The sequence below is a fragment of the Seriola lalandi genome, unplaced genomic scaffold (assembly GCF_002814215.2).
Source record: "Seriola lalandi dorsalis isolate HSWRI2012SDOR001 ecotype SW California unplaced genomic scaffold, Sedor1 jcf7180002054297, whole genome shotgun sequence".
Lineage (NCBI taxonomy): Eukaryota > Metazoa > Chordata > Actinopteri > Carangiformes > Carangidae > Seriola > Seriola lalandi.
This window is the reverse complement of record NW_019524850.1, coordinates 441157-468208: the sequence shown is the minus strand read 5'-3', so window position 1 is coordinate 468208 and position 27052 is coordinate 441157. Positions and strand designations below refer to the sequence as shown.

General features: G+C 37.7%; 1 protein-coding gene across 1 annotated transcript in view; it reads left to right on the top strand.

Moving 5' to 3' along the window:
* grm4 (glutamate receptor, metabotropic 4) overlaps positions 1-27052 on the top strand; it is a 175871-nt gene that overhangs the window by 102160 nt on the left and 46659 nt on the right. The window contains exon 3 of the mRNA XM_023406264.2: positions 16076-16292. Coding sequence (XP_023262032.1) covers positions 16076-16292 — 217 coding nt within the window. The remainder of the gene's footprint in view (positions 1-16075; positions 16293-27052) is intronic.

Sequence of the window (27052 nt, the reverse complement as noted above, 5' to 3'; positions counted from 1 at the left end):
TCTGATTTCTTTCATAATTCTATCGAACAGTTAAACAGTTGTGCTTTTTTAAAGTTTTGTTATATCCATATCTATTTATTTAGTTCTTCATTAAATTATTTTTCAATTGGTAGAAGTGGTACTGCACCATACATCGTAAAAGTTATGTAAGTCAAATTATCAGGGATATAGAATTGTGCACAAAATTTACACATGTCCACCAGCAGGTGGCAGTATAATCAAGGTAAGAGCATTTTGGCCATTGGGTTATAAAGTCCATGGCCATTTCTGCCTGTGATTTCTTTTTTTGCAAATTTGCAAAATGTGTAAAACCTACTTTCCTGAACTCCTCCTAGGCTGCGAGTCAAACCTGCACAAAACATTGCACATAGAATCGATGGACCGTCATAATAAAAAGTTATTTAAAGAATTTTAATAATTAAAAAAAGTTATAAAAAGGAATAGCTTCGTATAGGTTGCAGACAAAACACGAAGTATTTCTTTATAAGAATGACTATTAGCACGAAACTTGGTCCATAAGTTTATGCGACACAGGCTCAGTGCAACATTTCGTACCAATTGGCCACTAGATGGCACTTATGTTACAAAATCAAGAAGTATGTTAAAATTAGTAACTAGCCATAGGCTTTAAGTGCAATCTGCATGAAACTTTGCACGTATCATCCATGTACTTGCATGATCACAAGTTATTAAAAGAGTGTTAATACTCCGAAAAATTATAAAGGAAAACCTTGTAATCATACAAAGAAAGTGATGTTTGTGTGTTGCTTTACATAGGTTTGTCCAATTAACACAAAACTTACGCAAGTAGTTTGCTGTGCAACAATGAGGTTCTGTGCAAATTTTGGTACATATATTTGTCACTAGGTGGCACTTTTACACAAAATTTGACCCCTCAGAATTTTTCCTAACTAGGTGGAATGTTTTCCAATCTCGTTGCTGCTCCAAACCTGAGACTTGCACCGTAATCCATGAATCAGCAGGTCTGACTTACATCGCCTAGACTGGCCACCGAGTGTGACTGGCTCAGGGGGTTTTGGACCCTGTTAATACCCGCCTGCAGGTATAGTTTACATTTGCTATTATATATAATGGACTACACTGTAAGAAAGAGAACACTCAGGATTCAGCCTGATAAAACAGAGATAAGTTTAGTAAGACATTCAGATATGTAGTGTAAGTCAACATGAATTTTAATGAGAAAACTCACTCTAAACTGACAATAAAAGAAGTGATATCACTACACTAGTGAAACCATTACGTCAAAAGACTCCAGAGTGTTTTTGTTCTTAGTCATCTGTTTGGCATCTCTGAAAGTTTTTTATATATACCTGACATGGAAGCTGTTTTATATGTAACCCAGGGAAGGGACAACCATGGAATAACAATATAAATATATTATAGCCACCCTATTGTTAAAAAACGGTGCTCTGAATCTGGGCTCTTTCCTGAACATTTAGGTAAGGATCATGAAAATGACAGACAGAACACACCACTAATCTTTTTTTTTTTTTTTTTATTAAGGATCTACAGCTACTGGGACTAATTGTCTTTGACAAATTTTCTGTAGACAAGAGGTCATAATTCCTATTGAGACAAATTCAAAATAATAAAGTGACCCATATTTTCTATCAATGCATATAATTAACTGATTCATCAAGCAGAGTAACAGCCTCTTTTGAACAAATTCCCAAATTGCAAAAGGTTTTAGGTTACTTCATTGCAAAACAAACGCAATTAATGTAATGCTTAAAGGAGCAGGAAGTTGCCTAGAGTAAACGTTCTCACATTTATGGAACTAAATTAGATCAAAAATATGTTGTTTGTTCCCTCACAGATTTAAAAGTTGCAGCATCAGGCATGGTAGTCTACATTAATCTTTGACGAGATCAACACCGAAAATATAGTACACTGCCCCATCTCATCAGTTATATATGACGTCAGTACTGCCTGTTGTGGTCTGAAGCAGAGAGAGGTAGAAGCCTGTGGTGTATGAGTTTAGTTTGATATTTAGGCAGGAAGAGGGAATAATTAAATCAAAGCCATATCTTGTTTGTGTTTTCTCTTTCAGGTTTCTGTTGGGGTTTATATTTATTTTAAGAGGTGCTTGAGCTGTACTGGTTTGGCTTAGTGGGTGATAGAAATAAACGCCAATTTCTGCTCTTCACATCAACAACAACACTTGTTTACCTTGTTCACTTGGGACAAGTCTTCATGTTACACCCTGGATTCAATTTTGCTTGGCTTTTTAGTTTGTCTTTGTCAACAAAACCACAGGGCACCAGTGGTCTCTCTGACCTCTATTTGTCTTTATTCCTCCCTGTGAATTGAGCCCTTCTATCCCCCTTAGATTCTTTATTCCTCCATGGAAATGGCTCTCTGACACATTTTACAAGTTTACCCAGTAATGACGTTAAAAACTGCCTGATCAAAGCATACTGGGAAGCTTAATGAATACAACATGCTGTCTCAGATGACAACAAAGTTATTTCCACCAATATATACAGTGTACTTTCTCATCATTAGCTAGATATTGAGCACACAAGTTTATTATTTATATAGTTTGTGCACACCTCACTAGTTGAGAACAGGTAAGGAAGGGCTTTATTTTGAAAAATTTAAATGCAATTTACTGTAAAGTATCTGCAGTTGACAGAGATGTCACAAATGTAAGTGGACTGAATGAAAGTTTATTTTAGGTTACAGCTATTGAAAATTTTATACCTGTAATAGCACTTGACTTGAAAATGGACTTCGTGGACAACCTCTGCAGGTTGTGTCTACCTAACCCACATAGCGTAGCCTAGCCTGGCACAGTTTCCCACTGTGTGCATGAACGATGAGAAAAGGGAAAATACAAGATCATTTGCTCACATAAACGGATTAACACCCACTCAGACAGCCAGTTATTTTAAGCAGCTGTTATAATGCTGAATGTCAAAGGCAAAAACCAAACATACTGACTCTTTATATAGATTCTGTGTCATTCCATTATATAACAGGGAAGACACACTGGAGGGTCCACAGTACATGTACATCAGCAAATGAGTAGAAGTTCATTAAGCAAGCCATTAAGTATAAAAATACAGTACATATTGCTTAAAGAAATACTGGGGATATTTTGTTCACCCACAGGGTGTTGTTTAAAATGCTTTTCTATATGAGCCATTCTAACATTAGGAGTTTCCACATAAACTTTCAAGGTTGAGTGGCTTAGAAGTGGATGGAAATTTAACTTACTATACTAAATATCTTTTTTCCGTATAGTGGCTCCTTAGCAGCACAGTCATCATTAATTGACATCTAATTTTTCATGCTAAAGCTGATAAGTTCCCATCATGATTTACTTTGACTCACCTGACTTGATTGCTGAAGTAGAATAAGTAATGAAGAGGGAAAAGCAGTGGTGAAAAGATTAGTGACATATCCTCTATAAATGGAACTGATGATGCCTAATTTTGGAAGTGGCTCCCTGTGGTCCATCTACTGGGAATACTTATCTAAATTTCCAGTCACTTTAGACTGCGATGTCTTTATCCATTCTAGATAGAATAAATGTTGCCAATTCTCTATACATGCAAGGTGGAAATCTGAATTATTTATGGTGTCCATCTTTCCATATTAAAAGATGGTATCAGTGGCAAGAAAATCATGTACTGCTATCTTGCAGAGCAGTCACACTATATTTTTTTGAAACTACCACTAGGTAGTTTCTACAGTTCCACAGTGTCTTTAAGATACTAGCGCAGTGCCTGTTCAGAATGTGTCTTAGCTGTAAAGATGACCTAAAAACACTACACCTTAAGTGCAGGAGGTCTTTAATGCAAAGGTCAAATAAGACAACTAACTGAAACTTAAATGTTCCCTAAAGGAGGTTTACCGTTCAAGAGTCAAATAGCTTCAGGGAATGCACTTCTTTTAAACTGCTCAGATTTAAAACAAGAGATGTCTTAACCTCCTCCCAAAAGGCTTTTCCTCAAAGAGGGGAGCTGCTGGGCAAGAAGTGTCAGACAAAAGCTACATTTATATTCATAATATGCACATAATACTAATACACATTTATCTGTATTTAAGTATATTTTATAAAACTTCACAGCTATTTAATAAATCTCATAAATGTTGAGATATTTCACTCAAAGCCACAAAAAGGAGAACCTCATGGTGGCACAAAAGGAAAAGCCATTACGATTTGTCCTTGTGGCACCATGAATGTCTATGGAGGATTTCATCACAATCCATCCAGTAGCTGTAGAGAGATTTCAGCCCAAACCAAAGTATGTGACTGACAAACCAACTGACAGACACATGGGCTGACAGACTTACAAAGCCCTGATGCTCACATGGCCAAGAACTGTTTATAAATCAATACCACACAAGACTGATGATCAGTGGCGATCCAGTCAGTGTTGGGACTCTCCAGACATACTAATAATATAATACACAATACAACTGCTGTTATAAAACATATCTCATCTTGTGCAGCTGCAGAATATACATATATACATACATACGTTTGTGTGTGTGTGTGTGTATGTGTGTGTGTGTGTGTGTGTGTGTAATACAATACTTGTTGATGTTAGCATAATGTTTGCTTTGCCTTTACCTCAAAAACAGAATCAACACACAAATTGCATTTATTATTATTACCTTTTTCTTTACTAAATGCATCCAAATATTGGAAAGTTGACTATTAAGGCAACGGGTTAGTGATGTTAGGAAAAATATAATTTTTCATGCAGTCCTGCTGTATAACACAACATACTTTTTCAACACTAAATATAAATAAATATAATAATCTAGAATAAATTTCACATTTATTATGCAGGGGGAAGTGGAACTGGTTAAATAAGCCACATTTGAAATGCAATACTGTAAATGAGTCTATCTGAATGTGTAAAAGATAAGTTTCTTTATGTTGAACCGGATTTCCCATTAGGTCAGGGTGTATGCTCAGGAAAATATGATTTGTTGTGAACTCATTACTTTTAATTACCTCCATCTCCTCAGTCTGTTATCACCAGTTTTACAGATAACACTGCTGCCTGTCAACAAATGTTTGTGCCTCCTGATAATGTTTATGGTTACTGCCAACAAACTAGAGCCCAAAAAACAAAAGCATTAATGAACTGGCTTGAGCCGGATTTCTTTTAGGTCATAAATCAGTGATACAGAAGAATGAATCACGCACACAGTGTAATCATACAAAGAAGTTGTGAACTGGCCTCGAGGGAAGAAAACAAAAAAACGTCACTGCTTCAGCATCATTGGCTGCTTCTGGTGAGGCTCCATCAAACAAAACTGGCAGTGCTCATTGATGTGAAGCATTGAAATGCATTTAATGTAAAATTCTTCGAGAATCTATGGTTCATATGCAGGAACAACAGGCACCCCAATATGCAGCAGAAGGTTTGTGGACCACTGATCTCATGATGTTTAGGACATTTTCAAGATTGAGCTAGATCAATGAATAAAGTATGAATCTGACATAGCGTGCTAGACTTGTTCTGAATCTTCCCAGAAATATTAAATCCATTCATATCCCAAGGCACTGCTGAGAATCTCCCCTATTCCCTTCATCGATGCCTTTTGAACCATTACAGTGGAATGAGTAGAAAATGTCTGTCGCCTAGGGAGAGAGACAGAGGAGGGCACCAGTTCAGGGATGTTGAATACAAAAGAGATATCCATTGTGTTAACGGCAAATACATCCAGACATTTCATTATATTTCACGTTTATTAATCACCTGTTGTGAATCTCCCAGACCTTTCATACAAGAGTCTGGCTTTTCATAGTTATGTGATATTTGATATCATCACTTGCCTGAGAGGGAGAGGGATTTTATGTCCACATTTGAAAAGTTTGGTATTTTGACCACACATTCAACATTTCTGTGTGCTTTTTAATGCTTATTCAGTATAGTCAGAGGGAGGATCAGTCAAACCTTACCATTAATTGCAGTTTTTACAACTTCCTTTCAAATTTTGTGGTAAACAAGTGCATTATTGTTTATGCAGTGATTCATTAATCAAAAATGTCATTTAGTTCAAATATCACAACATTCCCAACCTTTAGTTGAGATCATTTGCATGTTTAACGCACGTAATAATTCCGTTTCTAATTAGATAATTAATCACAGTTGCCACTGGCCAAATTAATGATTGCCACAGCTTAACAAATTGAATAACAAAGCTGTGTAGAAACAGCATAGAGTGATTTTCAGAATAAGGGATAAACAATAGGTGCTAGGGCCCATCACATATTTAATTCAACTGCAACATCTTTCTGGTTCGGTTTGTTTTTGCTAAGGCAAAGTATGAAAAATGAACTACCTATTTGTGACAAAAGGTTGAAATGAAATGGAACAGCCCACCCCTGGAAGAATGGAAAATAAATTTTTATCGAGTATTGCCTTTCTTTTTCCAGAGATACACAGATTTATGCAAACTGTAACAATGAAGAAAAGGCTGCTGGCTACTGTTTTGTACTGTGTTTGGTGTGTGTATGCGAGCGGGTGCACAATTGAATAAACAAACAATGACAAAAACAGTTGTGCAGACTGGCTTGTACATCATATCACACCTAGGGCTTTCACAAGTGCAAAACATGTATATCAGGTCTTGGAACAGTGAAGCGGAGGAGACCTGGGGATGTTTGGTGCTGGAATGCAAACCAATCAGTGAAACTGCGGTTAGGTATGGAGGAAAATGAAGTTGAGCTTACACAACATCAGCCGATGAATCAATTAAGCTCCAACCCTCAAACATGTAAATGTGTTGTTCTCCATAAAATATTAAGGCACACCAAAGGCTAACATATTTCATTTCTGCTGAAGGAAAAGCACGTTCAGATCCCTCTTCCCTTTCAACAAATCTAGACATTTGTAGCAACACAGTGTAGTTGATACCCCTTTCAGATTAATGGGGCTCATTTGCCTCAGAGATAGATATTCAAACATATAAAACAGCAGGGAAAACAATAAACAAATACATCAGTGTTATAGGAAAACCACCAACTGCATTTTAAATGTTTGATTGAGAGGATTTTACATTACAAATATGGATTCCACTCAATTGTTCATAATAATAATGATACACACTGAGGAGGACACATGAGCTGCCGTTTTCTACTTTTGTTATCAAAAATTCAACTGTGAACCTAATTTTCTCTAGCAGTTATTGATTGAACCAGAGCACATATTTCCCTCATAGTTCTTTCTAATGTAAAATAAATCTAAAGCTGCTGCCAAATTCATTAGGTAGTGTACTTAATTTACACAAATGAAGACAAAGGGAAAACGTGTAGCAGCGCATGATGTGATGAAAGCAATAAAAACACAGGGAAGGGATCATGTTAATGTAAGACAGAAAGGAAATACAGGAAATGAAACATCTCCTGTGTAAAGTGTCTTTTATTTTATAAAGGACCATTTTCTGCTTTCTACTTTTTTTTTTTTTGCTTCAATATAATTGTCTTTGAATTGTCTCCCTTGAATCTCCCTTGAGGATTAATCAATGTCTTGATAAATAAGAACCTTATTTAACACACAGCATCAAGGAACATCTGCTATTACCCCGTACCCTGTAAACATGTCTGTCACACTTATGGATCTAAACAGCATAAATGCCAAGGGCTGAGCAAAGAGATGGAAGCGGGGAGTGATTGAGATGTAGCACATTATTTTTAGTGTCTTTTGCTTTATTTATGAAATTACATAATAATGCTGGCACTAAGATTGGCTTGTTGGTTTGAATGCTTTTTTTTTTCTTGGCTTGTCAGGATGTGCTGTGCTTCCGTATGCAGAGGAAACGTGCAGTGGAGCTTTTGGTCATTGTTTTTTGAATCCTGTCTGTTTGATGCCATGTTCGTGTATCTGGCTTGCCTATGAACCACAATTGGTAACATACAGGTTGAATATTTGAAGATATGCAACTTCAAACCCAGTTTCAGAGACTTTACTGCATCAAAGACATAAAACTGTGATGTGAATGCACCATGGTTAAGTGATAAGCTCGCTGAGGGAAGGCCTTTATGGAAAAAATGTTTCAGCTCGTATTTAGTTAAACAAATACTTTTGTATTTTATTTTTAAATCAAAATCCCAACCAGTTCTAATTTTCCTGTACATGCTGTAAGTGCAGCATGGTCTCACGAAATCCATTAACATGATACTGGGATGACCAACACTCCCATTCAGGTGGTGTTTATTTGTGTATCTATGGCTGTGCCCAAAAACACATTCACTCCCTCATTCATCATTCTCTATATAACACACATTAAATATTTTACTGTATAGTGAGCAATTAATCATCCCAGTGTATTTATATTAATATAGTAATTGTGATTAGCCAAAGGCAAAAAACTGTCTCAAAAGCAAAGAATGCCCACACACTAAATACATGCTCCCCAAAAAAGTGTTACATCATTATATCCAGGGGTGGATATGGAATTAATAACTAAAGTTTCATGTTGTAGATATTATTAATAATTTGATGTGTGACCTACCTTGATGTGATTGATTGATTGACTGAATTAGTGAAGCTTATATATGGACTTTTTTGGTCGCTAAACATGACCTGAGATGTAAGACGTAAAGTTTGAAATAGGAACACTAGTGAATCAGTTTGCAACATTTCTGACTGGTGTAAAGTCAAATGATTGTAAATTCTGCATCTACTGCATCAAATGTAAGGCACTGCGTGGTGGGATTGTTAGCATTAACTAATGTACATGCCATTATTTTGCTCGTTCAATAATATTTACTATCCACAAGCACTTACAAATCATAAACCCAACTGTGAACATTTACTCCTATTATCAATAAATGGTAGTTGATTTCTGTAGTTTCCTCAATGTATATCACATACCTGCAAATATACCGTATATAGATTCACTGTGTAGTGATTCTCAGTACCTATATTGATTGTTCAGCTTGGCAGGGCAACTAGTTCTAGGTAGAGTCCTGGTTGATCCAACATTCTTCCATCTAAGAATTATGGAGGCCTTGGGAAACTTCAATGCAGCAGATTTTTTTTTTTTTTGTAGCCTTCCCCAGATCTGTGCCTCTACACTGCCTCCTTTTTGTGAGCTCTGCAGGCGGTTCCCTCCACCTCATGGCTTGGTTTTTGCTCTGAGATGCATTGCCAGCTATGAAACCTTACATAGACAGCTATGGGCCTTTCCAAATCATGTCCAATCAGTCCAATCAATATCATGTGATATTTCAGTTTTTCTTTTTTAATACATTTTAAAACAATTGCTTTCACTTTGTCATTATGAGGTATTGAGTCTAGATTGATATTTACACTGTAAATATTGCGCAGTAGGTAGCAAATAGGGAGGATTTTCAGACATAGTCTAACTCTCTCTCTCACAAATTTCATGCACACAAAACATCCACATTTTTGAACGCTGTTAAGCTTTGTCAGTGGACCTTCAGTGTGGACTGAAGCTTGGAGCAGTGCCAAAGTGTTTTAGCACAGCTCTTAATGTCTCTGTTTTGTTTCCATCCTTTGAGAACAATAAGTGTATTTGTTGACAGTAATGTCTGACACTTTCTGTCTGCCTGGGCCTTTAGAGTCTCCTGAATCTATAAAGGACTGAATTTTATTAAGAGCACAGAAGTTGTGGGATCTACAACCCTGATGTTGAGCTGCTAGCCAGCTATTCTGCTGACTGTGGGGAGGGTTCGTTTAGTCTTGCTTCAGTTACCTTTATGTTGATTGGACTTATTTTTATTTTTAGCCGGGCGCACTGGCTGTCCTGAACCCAATTAAAATGTGGTTGAAGCAGGAAGTACAAAGAGCAAAGTCGAATAAGTGAAGGAAAACACATTAGTTAATAAAATAACAAATCATGACCATCTAAATGCATTTGTTTTACTAATTTTTGAACTTATCATTTTATGAATTACAATAATGCTGCAAGCAGTAGAAAGCGCACACTTTATGACAGTCATCACAGAACCAGTGCAGTGAGATAATCTGCCACTGCTAGATGTAATTCAGCCAGAGTCACTGATTACAGCCTGGACTTTTCATGCCATGCACTAAAATCTGCACATTACTGATCAGTTATTACATTGCAGTGATCAATGCGTTAATTCTTTATCTGACACACTACAACAATGTTCTGTATTGTCAGAACAGCAAGGTTCAGTGAAAATAGCGTGAAGGGTTCCTGCATTTGTTCAGCATCCTGATTTCTCTCTTAAAGCTGAAAGGTTATTATACTAGAAGGACATGCGGGAGGTCAAAGAAAACCCTGCCTTCTAGAAACAATTCTCAAGAGGCTGTTAATCTATTGTAGAGGAAATATTAGGGATTCTTGCAATGAGCTGTAAACAGGGAATGGCAATCAAGAACAAAGCACCTGTGGTACCTTGCAGAAAAGCAGATCAGAGTTTGGTTCTTGGCCCAGGCATCTGTGTGGAGCTTGCATTGTTCACTTTAGTCTCACCATATTGATCTTGGTAACAATGGGTGGGAAGATCTCAATGTGCTTTATGACTCAGCAGATTGGTTCTGCAGTTAGTCACAGGGTCAAGCCAAGCTGTAGAGAAAGCAACCTTTTTTTTTTTACTTGGCAGAAGTGAGGCGTCTTAATGACAACACTGAAACTGTTGAGCAGCTGAAAATAATAAAGCACATAGAAATCGTCTCCAACACAATGGTTTGATCAATCAGTATGCCAAGAAGAGAATAGTTCAATTTATCACCAGGTAAGAATGGAAATCTACACTGTGGGGATTCACTGAGTGGAAGGTTGACCTTGGATAACATCCAGTGTAACATCCAGCTGCTTCTTAATTGAATGGTGAAGACTACACAATGTGCCTGAAGGTGCTGGTGTGTGTCAGCCATTTGGCACTCAGGGACTCCTGAGAAAACAAACATAACTACTCTTGCCTCTGATTGAACATAGAAAAACAGGTGTAAAACTGTTCTGTAAATTAGAAGCTACAGCACTATTACTGGGGCTACTTCACCGTTTCCCTTATAAATACTGACAAGTGAAGGGGTCGACTGTTCGCAAAGCTCTGCTCCTCTAAGTTAATCAAGCTTTCCATTCTAGCACAGCACATACACAGTTTACAATGTCAACCACATTTTCCACTCGAAATTCACAGCAATTTTTGAAACAATGGTTCTTAGATTTCACACAGAAGTTGGTTTTTCATTTCTAGCCGAGGACTGTTGATTTTTTTTCAGCTAAAATGACAACTGTCAGTTTTTAACAGCTCTAGCATTCAATATATTTGAAAGATCTCAAGGGTACACACAATGCGTTCTGGTTAATAACACTGAATATTAAGACAGACTGTTTGTTTACAAGAAACCTCCAAAGGGCACCTTTAACACCATCTCAAGTAATAAGTATTGTTGGAGGGGCTGGCTGCTAAAGAGCAGGACAGAACCACCATCATTACTCTAAACTCTGCTGTGGATGTACATGAACAGTACGGTACAGAGCCTGGAATCCCACAAAATAATGTAGTTAGGTTATAACATGCTCCTTAAAGTAGTGCTAAGGTGCCATTAGCTAGCCTGACATGCTAACATTGCATCTTATGTTAGAATAGATAAGCACACTGTTTTATCTATTTGTCTGTATTTTTGATTTCGGAAAGGCAAAAAAAGAAGAAGAAGAAAAAAAAAAAAAGACTCTCCAAAGTCCAATGCACACGACTGGGGGGTTTAGAGAAATACAAAGCTTAACAGGCCTACTTTGCTTAGTTACAGTTGCTAAGCTATGAAAGCTTTAGATTATAATACTATTTATTAAGATGGAATATCAACACCTTTTACACAGTAACTGCAGTCCTGCATAAGTGTCAGTAAGATTAACACACGAGCTAGTTCATGCAAAACCTTTACTTTCTCTCAAGATCAGATCAAGATCTCAGATCAAAAATATACTCCAAACATATTTGCTGGAAGTATTTACTGAAACATTTCCAGAGCCCGACTAAAGCTTTTGATTTTTCTTCCCCAGCAAACAGTAGAGATGTATAATATTTCTGTACAGTTCTAATGAGCATCATTACTCCTGCATTGATGCAGTGCCAAATGAGCTCATTGAATTTTTAAGAAGGCACAGTTATTTAAAGCAAGTGATTTGAACATTAAATCTGCATCAAAAATCTGCTTGAAACTCACATCACAGCAATTAAACATATTTCCAAAGCCCATTAGCAATTAAATGGATAGTGCTGGGGTGAGGGGGTGCAGATTAAAGCAATTCTATAAACTTTTTTTTTGGGGGGGGTTATACTGTATTGGTATACTCTGATGAAGTAATTGGGTCACAAAGAGCTCACATCAGAGGACAGGAAGCTCAGCTGCTTTAGTCTCAGCCTGAACAGATGGTAAGTGTACACAGCATCACAAAAATGGAGCCATGAGAACATTTTTAAACAACCTACTAAGATCTTTACCACTGAATCTGGCTGCGAGGATGGTGAGCCGTCTTAAACTCGGTTGCACAGTGCAGTTTTCTTATGTCAAACCCTGCCAAGATATTCTCTGCTTGCTGCATATGGCACATTCTCTTTTTACAACGCATCAAGTCTTTATTTTTCCAGTTCAATCCCTATTTCTTTTTATTCTCTAGAGGGAGATCGGAGGGGGGCCCTTGCTGAGGAATTTAATTTCTTGAGTCAATGCTAAGAAGTGACTGTGTTCTATTAGAGGAGGCACACTGTTCAGGACTATCGCTGTAGTCCAGTGAGCAAGAAATCTCGCCAACACAAACATGATAAGCTCTGCCTGTCCCGGTTCTTGACAGAATGCTGAAATTGTGTGATTGTTACAGCACTGAAAATCCCTCAGGTGAAAAATACAACACAGGGTAGCTTCACTGCAGCTCCCACTTACTTGGCAGATATGGGACCAGACACGTCACATTTGTACCACAATACATGACAGCAGCAAAATTAAAACACAAAAAGAGAGAAATTCAAAATCAGTTGTAAAACATTTTCCTAGATATTTTTAAAACATTGCATGTTTTTTTTTCCCTGAAAAACAACACAAAACATTTAGAATGAAGTTTTCACTTAGTTGCCCTGTCTTCACTTTTTTTCTGGTAACAATAGAAAGAGACCTTTATATACATGTGTTATCACCTTATATGTATGTAAAGAACATATTGCATTTGCAAAATTAACACACATCTATCACTAACACACAAGCTGTATGGCAACTGTAGGTGCATATTGTAAAAAAGGCAAAATTTCTCTCTGCTGCTGTGTGCTAGAACATTGGAATAATCTAAAATGAGGCATCATTAACACCTTCCCAACACCTTTGCACAACACTTGAATTGCAGTTTGCTAGATGCTGCCTCATGACGTCAAAGGAGTGCAATAAAAAGAAAAACTGTTTCACACTTTCATTGCTTCTAAGGGGGAGAAAAACGCAGATGTAAAGAGAATAGTCCTACCACCCATCAAAGCAGATGAAAACTAAGCAAACTTGGGGGTCAGGTGTACATTAGCCTGCTGTTACCGCCAGGTGTTAAATCAACAGGTCAGCTGACAGCCACCAGTCCGCAGGGTGCAGACTCAAGGTCTGACACAGACCTTGTCAAGTTCTGTGTCTCTAAGAGCATCCCAGAGGAACACATGCAGGGAGCATGTCAGCCTCCAACACTGATGTCAGTGCTCACAGTTCATGAAGCAATGCAATTTACACAAGGAACTCCAACTCAAAACAAGACAACCAATGCACAAGGGCTGTGTGGACACAGCAAAGTGTGCTGGTCTGGGGCAACTGAAAAGCTGTCGGTCCAGGAGGCTGGCTTGCAACATGCACATGGTCCATTACCGCACACACAGATTTCCCTTGTCTGCTTCTTCTCTTCTTTGAAAGGGAATTGAGTTAACAAGGCTGCCTTTGATCGGCACGGTTGCTGCATTACAAGTCATTACCTATAAAGCCAAGCCTGCACTGAAGCACTGTCAATGTGTGTTTTTTATTTGGACCTCGAATTCTACAAAGTCTACCTGATGTTATTACATCAAGTATTACAAGTTCTGCACTTGCTGCCCTCAGTTTTGGCTTTACCCGGTGGATCCTTGTGGCAAAAAAAGAGAGTTGGTGTGGAGATACATGAGTTGTTAGGAGCTGTAGGTCATAGGTACAGACTGAATAGCTGTGCTTCTAACACAGGCTGCAGGGAGCACAGTAGAAGCAGGATCAGTGCAGCGCTACAGCTGGCCACATCAAAGGCCTCCGCTGTGTGAAGTGAGGTAGAGAGGAGGGGACGATATCACCTCCACAGTGGTCTATATGCGGTTAGTTGAGTAAATATTGGTAAAGTAAGACTGCTAGAGTATAAAGTTTACTTTGATGTAGCATTGCTGGATATAGGTACTTGTACATGGATTGGCAGGTGACAACATTTTTATTTTGAAATTCAGATCCATAAAAGAGCAGACGCAGAAAGTCATACATCTTCTAAGCAGTAACAAATGAATGTTGTTCTAGCATACTGCAGGTTTCAAAGTGTCACACTCAGCTTATCCCTCCATCCACACATCCCTTCCTCTTGGTCGGCTCAAAGGTGACAGCATTTGTCAAAATCCCCAGGGCAGCACTGAGGTGCCATGACAAACAGTATTTGGAAAAGATGAGCAACGTTTCATTCATGTCAGTCATCATGAAAAGGCACAGTAAAAGTCAACTATTTGGGCCTTCTAAGTTATCATTGGAAAGACGTGGTTATTGTAATGCTATATTATTTAAATAATCTGTAAAACAGATTACAATTTGTAGATTAGGTGGCTATAGAAAACTGAATTTTTGAAATAGTTAATATCCTCACATGACTATAAACACTAAGCAATACTCCAAAGCAGCCTTTTTTCAATCATTTGTTCTTTTATTTGTAAATTGCTTTTCAGTGTTTTGTGTTTTTACTATGAAAAATATACATGATACAGAGGCCTAAGGACAAGTAGTCTACTCTAATACTGGGCCGGTTCACGCACATTAGAAGATCTTCACCCACTGACTCAAATGCAGTCAAAATCTATTCTGTTTTAAAGCAGCAGAGACTCTGCCTTCTACATCTACTGCCTGAATTCATCAGCCCTGGGGAATCGGGAGAAGAAGAAAAAAAAAAAAAGCATCAGCATAAAAAGTGTGTCCATATTTGAAGTTAAACCATGAAACACATTATTGAATGTCATAAAATCTGGTCAGTTAACTTCCAAACTGTGCAGCACAGAAGCCATAGAGTAGGAAGATCACAGCAGCTATGGCGGCCATAAATCTGAAATAACTTGAGCAAGCAAAAGTTGAGATTATCAACTAAGAATTTCCTGCTGGAGACAGCTTCTGAAAGACTTCTGTAGTGAAACCAAGAGCAGAGGGAGTTAAACCCTTTAGAACAGCTGCATGTGAAGGCAACCAGAACTAGACTTGCACTCACCAACAAAAGCTGTTTTTACACGTCAAACTAGATGATATTTCAAAAGAATATTGTGATTTCATCTGAGGCAGTTTCAATCAGTTCCAGAAGTTCAACTTGCTTTTGATTATTTTCCACTCTGTCGAGCTATCAGTCAACATTTGACCTTCATGTGCTCTAACTTTCATTCAAACTGTTTAACACAATAAGGTTATTTTATATTTATAGTTTTCCCATTATACAATAACAGCTTTGTGAATCCTGACAGGAACATTGGGTATTATTGCAGCTCTCAAGGCGTCCTGTTCTTATATGTTTTTCAAGACCAAACAAATCTCACATTTTGCCTGAGACAAGTGTGAATTCATGAACAGATTAGTGTTGCTCGACTGGTGTGGAAAATACTTCTCAGAAGGTATTGTAGCTAAGCCTGTGATCATCAAGACTATTTAAAGCAAGAGCGTGAAAAATTGTAGAGAATGAACAACCACTAGGGAGCAGTTGGGAGATATCAGCAGATGTTAAGTGTCATATTATAATCATGTATTTGTACATAAAAACTGCAAGGAGTCTTCCTGCTGTATATATAATTAATTTACACAAAGCCCATTATTTATTAATTTCCCCATGTGTAACCACATCTCTCTGTTTCCTCCTCTCTTAGATCCCTCAGGTGAGCTATGCCTCCACGGCTCCAGAGCTGAGTGATAACACCCGCTATGACTTCTTCTCCCGGGTGGTGCCCCCAGACACCTACCAGGCCCAGGCCATGGTGGACATTGTCAAAGCCATGCGCTGGAACTATGTCTCCACTGTAGCTTCGGAGGGAAACTACGGGGAAAGCGGCGTTGATGCGTTTATCCAAAAGTCTCGAGAGGATGGTGAGTCTTTCTTCAAACATTTCTACAAGCATCCTTGAGTTTATTCAGACTGATGTTAAAGCGTTTCTCGCTACATGAATCTCATTTTGTGCACTGAAAAGCACACTAAGTGTTTCCCTGTGAGTGGACAAGCAATTCCGACTCTTAAATGTTTTTTAAACAACAGCCAATGAGCTAACTCATGTAAATAAAGCTGACTGTAAAAATTGATTCACTTCATTAGTGCTGCATTTTAGTTAACCTGAGGGGTGTTATTTAGAAAGCAGCATAGGTTGTTTGTAGCTAAAAGATCCTATGCCTTTATTTTGAAATGTATATCACTTAGATTTGATGAACTGAATGTGAAGATGTAGCGTATGATTTTTAGTCAGTCATCTTTGCAAATAAAGCTGCAGCCTGATCTGGAAACTAGGCAGTACACAGACATTACACAGTATACGGTTGTCTATATTAGTTGCATATAATTAGTTTGAAGTCTGCCGAACCACAAAAATAACACTAAGTCATGCTGAGTAACCGAACAGATCCATTTATATAGATAAATAAACTTTGCTCAACTCTGACATGCAAATTTGCTAGTAATGGCAAACTGCCTTTACCGTGATTACTTTTTTGGGACTGTCACACTGCCGAGTTCAAAATGGAGAAAACTACATTTTTAATGTTTCGTGCTGCACTTCTGTGGTATCCTGTGTGCTAGAAGCTAGACCTGAGGTGAATAGCTTCTGTTACACTTTAAAGATAGCTTCCATAGACATATCACACTTGCCCTTCATGGTGCAAGGTATTCTTTTCCTCATAACTGTTTAACAATGTTGCTGAGAGATGTAAATGGTTAGTGCAATTTTATTTTTTATAGAACAGATTGTTGTGTATGAGTAATGCTGAAATCTGAATTCTTTGCCTGAAATCTGACTTTACAGTAAGCTCTCAAGTCTTACCACTGGGGAATATATGCTACCCCGGTGCATTCAGTGGGGGAACTGAATTGATTTTCAAATAGTGAGAAGCAGTGACAGTGTGAAAGTGAGGCTGCAGAGCTAGCCCGGGGCAACATAAGGAGATGGCATTGTACAGTGTTGGGAATACAGTCAGTTTGGCGCAGGAAGCTGCCGGCACACGCTCAATCTGACCCCTGACCCTTTCTGAAGCTGAATGTAATCACTACCGACATGTCCAGTACTCGCTGTGCCACTGCGTCCCTTTCTTTCCTGCCAGCTCTAAGCTGCTGCCCATCATCAGTCATCCTAGAGCAGAACCAATAGCAAATTGCTCCTGCAGAGCCGTCCAGTCTGTCCAACTCAGCTGCCTATTTGCCTAACAATCCACACAAAGGGGACTCAATGATTTGAGCTTTTTCTCATTTTTTTGAAAATATTTTCAATTTTTTTTCTCTATTTTTAATGGAAGACGGAAACAACGGTTTCTACAGTCAAGTAGAGATTGGAATCATCCTTTAAATGGGTGGGTGGAAAGTGATTCTAAAATCAGCCGACCAACCAGTTGGTATGTGAATATTTTAAAGAGCTGAAATACAAAGTCTGTTGGTTGGTTTAGCAGTGAGTGTGATCGCATTTTTGGCATTTAAATTTTACAAATTAAACAAAATTTTTTATAGCAACTCAGGTCTCAAAATGTCAAAATAAAATACTTTTATGACACAGGATTCCTTAGGCCTTAAGGTCAGTAAGTATACAATGCATTGTAGTGATAAACTAATGTAAATTATTTCCTGTGCAAGTGAAAACTCTGAGGGGCTCCTTTAATGCAGTTTGAACTCTCACTGCTAAATGTGGATGTTTCCAGATCTGCTGTTTTCTTATGCTCAAAATGTCTCACTTGGAGTGGAGGAGCCTCCAATTCATTTCTATCCACACTCAGCACAGCATTTCATTACATCAAGCCCTGAGTCATGATTGCTAAAAACCCTGCAAACTTCAATTTCCAGCTACACATACCTTAGTCTTTCCTAGAGCTTTTACAGAATGTAGTGATATCATGTCACAGACTAGTGTGCCTCCTGAGGTCACACCTTAATTAGAAAGGTTTACTAAGGCTCAGAGGAGAGTAGCAACACGCTTGTTGCATTATGTAGGTGAGGTTTATGTATTATTAGTATGGTGGTTATGGTGGCATGTTGTGTTGGGATTAAATTAGTGTTTTAGGGGCCTTATTACACGGCAAATTTAAAAAAAAAAAAAAAAAAAACTATTGTAGGTCTTTGGATCAATTTAGAAAGTATACTCTAAAGAGTTCACAAAATACAGCTATTTGTTGCTGTTAACAATCCAATCTTCTTTACCTAAAGTCTTTCAGACAACATCCGAAATAGTTTTATCAATGTTTAATGATGTGTGTTGTTGTGTTTATCTATCTGGGTTATGATTTAACTACTATTTAGGCAATCAGTGAGCAAATTGCTGCAGAAAACAGAAACTCTTGCAACATCTGTGCATGTATGACAACAAGCACCGTTTTGACAAAAGAGTGATAAAAATAATTTCTAACGTCATTATTAGTAACGGCACTACAATACCATTCATATATCAACATTTTCTCATAACTGTATGTACATCCATATGCATCTTCTTTTCATGCTGTATAACACCAACTTGTGAGCAAATGTCTGAAAAGGAAATTCACAGTATACAAACTGAATTTCACACTTCAAACTTGTACTTTAAAGCAGTACATTCAAAAATAAACACTTTCTTATTTTCTGCTGATGCAGACTAAAGCAATAATTATGCAGTGATAATAGCAGACTAATCTGGTACTGGCCACGTGGTGATTGATGCCGCAACTTAAGTATGTAAATCATACAAGTATGATCCCTATCAGGTTTGATTAACATTTTCCAAGATACACAACAAAGAAGCGGAGGCCTCTAGCTTTGAATACCGAACAGAGGGTCAAAAATGTGTCTTAGCAGACATTTGATGTGGTTTCTAAAAGCCATTCGTATCACTGTATTTGTTCATTAAACTCAAGGGGGCACAACATAAGAAAGACTATGTTTTGACCAAAGTCTTGTTTTTCCTCAAATGTCACTGTGACTCTATTTAACCACGTGACACTAAATGGCAGCATGTCAGCCAAAAAGCATGCAAGCAAAATCACTGCTTCGAGACAAAAACTGCACTCCTTTCACTGCCTTTCTATCGTAAACAAGAATTTAGACAAGATATGTCAAGTCAGCTGGTCTACAGCTGCTTCTAATCTGATGAATGGAATGATCTTTGCAAGACATTTACAAGTCACATGCTGAAATATTGTTTGATTCCCATGTCCTTTCCTTCCAGTTCAGGCTTTGATTGATTGTGTGAGAGAGACACAGAGGACAAGCAGGCACGCTCTGTCAAAATCAAAGCCACAGGTATTTGGCTGCTAAATGGGTTCCGCAGTTGTCTGTTCACATAATAAAACAGCCAGATCAGAACTGGCCAAATGTTCTATCTCATTAACCAGCCAAAGGCCATACTGAGCAGCAGTCTCGCCCACCTAATGTCACTGTGGCCCTGTTTGCACTGAGCTGCTTTGTGTGGAGGAAGGCTGATTTTAGCCTTGAATAGCAGAGTTGTGTACAGTGATGCAGGTAAAAATACAATAGACTCTAGTTTTATTGAATAAAATTACACACTATTTCTTTTGTGCTCAATTGCTGCTGTTTGTTTCCGAGATGTTGATAATTGCTTTTTTTTATTATCACAAACTAACTCCTCCGCTAGAGACACTCAAATCATTCAACTTTATTTATTAGTGCCTAGTAAAATGTTTACAACATTAAAATAAAAATGTTTTTTATACATGACTGCTGTATGCATAATTATGTGTCATTTAGTCATAAGCCCTAACAACTAGACAAACATGATGATTCAAAGTCAAACTGAAATTGCACTTTATTTTTGCAAAGGAATCAATACATATATCCTCAGTGTTTGTTTTAGACTTGTACACTTATTTAATCAAAATTGTGAAAAGCAAATTAAAATGTATTTATTCATTTATTGCAGTGATAGCATCTTCTACATTGGTTTTTTCCAGGGTTCTGTAGTGAAATTCAGTTACATTTCCACAGCTAGTCTCAAGCTCATAAATGATATGACATTTTTAATTTAGCCTTTTCCTCAAAGCACCCTGCAGTTTATTGTTTCTGTTTAAGGCTGGCTGGAGGACAAATGCAAACATACTGCACATAATGTGACAAAAAAGACAGAATAATCAAAATATCAAAAGTAGTCCAGCCATTCAAATATGCATTTCGTTTTACTGAATTTCAATTTGCTTCCTGGCAAAAGGGAATACAATGAAATAAATTATTGACTTTCAAAAGAGTGCAGACTACTAGTTATAGGCTGCTTTTTTAATTTAACATTTTAGTTCAGATAAACATTTTCACAAAGTCTTCCTGTGTGTTTGTATGTAGAGGTGGTTTCGGGGTTGTGGGGGTTATGATGTAGCTGTTGAAGTGTTGTGTCAGCTGTAAGATGACAAAGGTCCTGCTGGCAAGAGAATCTGATATCATTTGATCCCAGCTTACTGGGCTTTCGAGTGGAAAGAGAATTTAACTGGAAACTCACACAGCATTTGATCAGACTGGTTGGACTTCAGTATCAGTACCATGGAGCAGAAACAGTTTGACACTGGGGGCAGTCGATATCTCAGAGGAGGTTGTGAATAACCTTTAGTGTTTCAGTGAAAACAAGCATGAACTCGAGCTGAAAAGGGAGAGAACAATTAAGACAACCTAGGGGGGCTGGCATGATCCTTAGATGGCCTTCTCTTTTGTACATTTAATCTAGAACAAGTTTAGGATGATTTAAAATTGTGCTATAGTTGTAGTGTGCACTGAGTGGATATATAAGTTAAGACAATATGTTCTTGACAGAGTTCTGATAATCCAAATAGTGTTCCTGACAGTATGAGTATTTTTTTTCAGTCACAGCCTCAGTAGTTTGGTCCTTTCACACCCATCAACAGCCAGACTTCCGTAACCATGTATGAGGCTCTTAAATCCAACTGTAACAGCTTTTTCACAAATGTGTTCTGCAATGGCAACTAATCAGAGAATAACAATGCTGTGATGCATTAACATCAGCATATGTCACTTTGCAGTTAAATCATAACCTCAACATTTGTCTTGGATAACAAATAATCTTATTTTGTAAGAATAAAAAAGCATGACTCCTGTGGATATTTTGTCTGCAGGGAGTGCGGTTTTTGGTTCTATTTTAAACACATGAGAGCTGTGCAATCTGCAAAAAGGAGAACATAACTTAATTTTTACTTTGTGTGTTGCCATGTTCAACTGCCTGCCACTGGCGGGGGGGGTTTGGAAAGCTACTGCTCTTTTTGTCTTGATTGACAGGAATATTTGTACAAGTCTTGTTATTTGTTGTTTTCTGTGAGGCTGAAATTAATGCAACAGTATGTTTAAAATAGTTGCAACGATCAGGTATAGTATTACCATAGTATTATTTTATTGAGCACCAATGTCACTTGTGAATTGAAGCATAATACGATACAGAACATTGTAAAATAAGTAAACTGTTGTAATTTTATTGACTGAATGGGTCATAATGTGACCAAGAGCGTAAAGCCATGCAAATGATTCTGTGGAGCTCATTGTAGAGAAAACCAAACTACTGTACAAATAAACCAAAGACAAAATGAATTTTGACCTGATGATGACGCTAGAAGAAAAGGCAGGGAATCAACAACGTCATTAGGATTAATCCTCTGGGGACCAAAAACATCTGTACCAACATTTCTGTGCCAATCCATCTTGTAAGATGTAGATATATTTCACTGGAAAAAATGTCAACCTCATGGTGGAGCCACAGAAAAGGCATGGGATCAGTAAAATCAGTAGGCTTCATTCTCTGCTGACCATGCCTGACCATGATATTGTTAAGAAAAGTACTATATAAATAAAATGTATAACTATTACTAAGACGATCCATCCGACTGTTGTTGAGATATTTACATATGGACCAAAGTTGTCAACCAGCTGACCAGCCAATCAAACAACCAACCAACCATCAGACAACCAACACTGCCATTCTTAGAGTCATGGCACGAGGCTAAAAAGTCAGACCAGTCTAAAACTAGGCAACTTTTTTGTAACCATGATCATTGTGCACTTAATAAATGTAGATTATTTCAAAATTCTCCACAGTAAATTTACAATGCCGTCGTCAGGTTAAAATATCTGACTGGTTATATTTTGAACAAAGTATTGAAGATGATTCACTCTGTTTACTAAAGGAGGCCAAGCAGGAAATAGTTTAGTCATACCAAAACACAATGTACTCTTGAGCTACAAATGATAGAGTCAGAGCAAGAAAGCCTGTGCTTATTCAACTGGTTTTATTTTCAATGGACTAGGACACAGCAGATCCAGTAAAAGAATTCTCAGCAGTGAAGTTGCAGAACAGGGAAGGGAGGCATGAATGTTTAATGCTAGACCAAGCAAGCTTCACATAGAGAACCTGTTTGCATGAGTCTCCCAAGTGTGTCAGCCCTTGAATTTGGGCATGCTCAATAGTGTCATCATCAGGACAGTTTGTCAAATGGCAATACAGACACACATTTTATCTGCAGTTGCTGGACTGTCACTGAAATGTCCCATCTTCATGATGCAGAGCCGTTTTCAAAAAGCTGAATTTTCATTTGGGTCTTTTCCATTGTGTAACATCTATCAAACTGGCCCTTGGGATTAAGGCTGGAGTGTCATTATGGAAGATGATTACAAGAGAAGAGGGATAAAACTGTTCTTCAGTATGATGTCTTGCCTTTGCCACTCTTGAAATGCAAGACTGTCCTTGATGCACAATTCTTTGCTCTCTCAGTAGACTTCTGTTTGTGCTTCTCTCTGAAAATGTTGTTCCTCCAGTGTCCTTATTAGAGAGTCTACAGTCCTCTGCAGTAATGGAGGCTGACGCACTGTCATTTTATTCTCACCCTGTGAAAAGTAGTGTGATTTTCTCCCAGTGGATATTGTACACCTTCCTATTATATCCCTTATGTAGTCAAATTTAGTGGATTTTATAGTCAGGTGGTGACACTCTTTAAAAGGATTAGGGGAATTGCGAACTGTATTACAATTTTTAGTGCTGTCTCTTGGTGTGCTTTCCTTTTCCAAATTTGTTCACCAACACTCAAACATTACCATCTAAGATTCTTTAGGTGGATAATTTAAAATCTTAATTAATCAGATTTTTTTCTCTTAAATGACAGCTGAAGCAGAAGAGGAGGGCAAAGACAGCACAGAGGAGCACAGAGACGACAGGGAGATTATGCAAATGTTAGAAATGAGGGTTGCGTACTGAGCCCTTTGTCATGAGGGAAATGTCAAGAGGAATGCCTTGAATACTCATTAACCTGAAACTCAGAGTGAAAAATTTGTCTGAAGAAGGGTTTTCCGCAACATTTTTAAATGTTTTGTATAGAAAATACAAACAGGATATTACTTATGTAAATGCACCTTATGAGATTATGATACTGTGGCTATCATTAGATATAACTATGATCAAGACAAAGTACTATAGTCTGTGTAATGAATTCATTCCATGTTTTCAGGCTTATTATGCCACAAAAAAAAAAGAATTACCAGAACAACTGAGCAATTCAATAAATACAGTGTTAGCATTATGCAAATTTGTAGCTTCCACAATATTTCAATACTTTTTTTATTCTAATTGTACTTTGTGTGAAAAAGAAAGACAAGAATAAAGGAAAGAAGAGAGGAAAGAAAGTAGGAAGTTGATGTGCCCTTAGTTCAACATGTTAAACCCAGGATCCCCTGTCAGGCCTCTGACAGCTGCTCCTCCTGCTTCAGGCCTCATTGAGTCCTGATGAATGTTGTATTAGGCTTCTAAAGGTTTAAAAGAGACATAAGGGGAATTTACTTTGGCTGTGTATCCACCTGTATCCTTTTTAGTTCACCCGTTACCCCAGCGCTATTCATATGGTGACATTATTGGCTCAATGTCATAAGTAATGAACTTTAGACTTCAGATACTTTTCATTGAAAGTAGTTTTTTTTTTTTTTTTTTTTTTTTACAACAGTTCCACAACAGTTTTCATCTACATCAATTTTGCACATTGACCAGGTTTTGGCCTAGTCTCGTTTAAGTTGTTGAGTAATGTGGGAAAACTGCTGTATATACAATACATATTTAACTTTTGCTATGACCTTAACAAATATAGGAAGAAATGATTCACTAAATCCAAACAGTTATATATTGATTAAATGTCCTCTTCTTGTTATGACTTCACTTGAGTTACATTGTTAGGCTGCCCTGCCCATTTAAGACTTATCTATTTTCCACTGTTCATAACCTTGTTTGATGAGCAGTTTGCAGCATTTCGCAGCATTTCGCAAATGGTTTCATGTCTTTAAAACTGCCACAGCTACACTTTCAAGGGCTGCTTTGTGTTACTTTCAACCACCTGGAACTTGGTTCCTCAGACAGTTTGAAAATCAATGAAGGGTTTTAGCTGCAGGTGTGCAGAGAGAGAACGATTGTCAAGACTCTGCCACAGATCTTCCATTTGCATAATGTGCTTTATCTCTATCATGTCACAGTCTTCCCGAAAGTGCAGGGCAGAATATCCCAAACTTCTCAGAACACAAAACTCAAATCTGTCGGTTTAGTTTATCAGCTTAAAGTTTTTCAGTTATCCTATCTAATCCTTTGCATTAAAATTGGCTTGACATACAATTTTTATCAGTGACATGTGATAAGTAGAAAGTTATAGTCTGCCATATGTGTGAATAAGATTTTCGTGTCTGTAGTTAAACAGTTAATACAATTAAGTTGTTAGGTTACTGCAGGGGCACCAGATGTTCTTTTGAATATTTAACCTCATCCACTGTGAGGGTAGAAGCATTCAGACCTCTATTTTGGCACAATAACAGTGCAACAAACGATTGTTCATTACTGTATCTTGGAGAAGTTGAATGTCTTGCTGATCTGGCCTCCACAGAAAGCTGTCCTGGGGCCTGCCAGAGGCAATATTAAAAGGTGAAGACACTATATCACAAAATGGATGAACCTCCAGGTAGTTGGATCCTGCTGCAGCTAAGGGCATCTAAGGTATCTGTGAACCTTGGTGCAGTCTGATGGTGCAGTACATTTTGGAAAGAAGCAAGGACTGGCAGTATCTTTGTGTCATATATGTGTGAAATATACATGCCCATATATACTATTTTAATTGGTAATGAGCCAGTGTACTAGTCTAGAAACACTTATCCTCTTCCTGTAACGTAACTTTGTATTGGTGTGCTCAGTTTGAGCTCTCTTGCACAAGCCCTTAGAAATCTACTTTTCCACTATTTAATAAGACTGACTCTTTAATCATTAATTCAAATCAAATCTCCATACCTACAGTATATCAGTGTTTTTGAGTAACATCATCAGGATTAGTGTCTCACTTCTCTTTATATTCTGGAGGGGAAAAGGCTAATTGCAAATGAAAACTTGTTACTTGCACAATTTTAAAATCTAAACTTTGAATGAAGCAGTTCTTACTAAGCACAAAGCCAACTGTAGGTCTTGAGAAGGGATGCAACGAAAGATTATTTTCATTATCGATTGATCTACTGACTGTTTTCTTCATAAATCAATTAATGTTTTCTCTAAAAACTGTAAGAAAATAGCAAAACACACCTGTCACAGTTTCCCACAGCCCAAGATGATGTATGCAGATTTCTTGTTTTATGCAATCAATAGTCCAAAACCCACAGATATTCAGTTTACTATTATATAAGACAAAGCAAAGTATAAAACCCTCACATTTGAGGATGGAACAAGCATTTATGCTTGAACATTGGATAAAACAATGTATCAGTCATCAAAATCATTGCCAATGAATCTTATGTTCATCACATAATCAATTAATCGACTAATTTTTGCAGCTCTACACTTTTTCTTATAATAGCATTTGATCTGCTAATAAGGACCTTAGATTTGGATTCATCATTTGATTAATACAAAAACATCTCACCACTTAGTTATTCACACCAAAATGAGCAGAGTCACATATAGCCACATGAACACTGGTACATGAAGTAGCAACTATACTGACCATTCATACTGCTGCAGCTTTGTCTGCGACCACACTTAACTTGCTGCTGGCACTATCAGCAGGTTACAATGAAAGATACCAGCAAAGCCTAAGAGGCTATTTATCACATCTGGAGCACTGATAAATAATCCATTGTGATGTGCCACAGGTTAAAAGAAAAGATTTAAATTTAGAATGTGGTCAGAAATGTGTTCTAGCTACTGAAGCCATCATATTCCCTGATACACACTGACAGTCTAACATCAAATGTAGTTGCAGGGAAGTTTTCAGCAGCTCTATGACAATATGAGAATGTGTACCTCAAGGCCTACTGTAGCCTGCTCTTCACCTGTACCCACACCTGATTAGACAGCACCATTAATGTTTGCTTCGCCTCATGAGAGGAAGCAGTATATACTTCAAACTCCTCAGCTAAGGTTTAATAACATTTTCATCTTAAGAGCTTTGCTATGTGGATTCTCCTTGGTAAGAGGAAAGTCCCATGGTTGTCAGGTGAGTTATTTTACCACAGTGCAGAAAAGCTCATTTCACAGTGCTTAGAGGCCTGTCTTTGATTTATAAATCATTTGAACTGTGAAGGAAAATGTCACTCAGTCATTTTGAAATCTAATTTATAGTTGCCCCAGAACCTGTTGCCATGTAGCATTTTCTCATTCAGGATCTGGGAG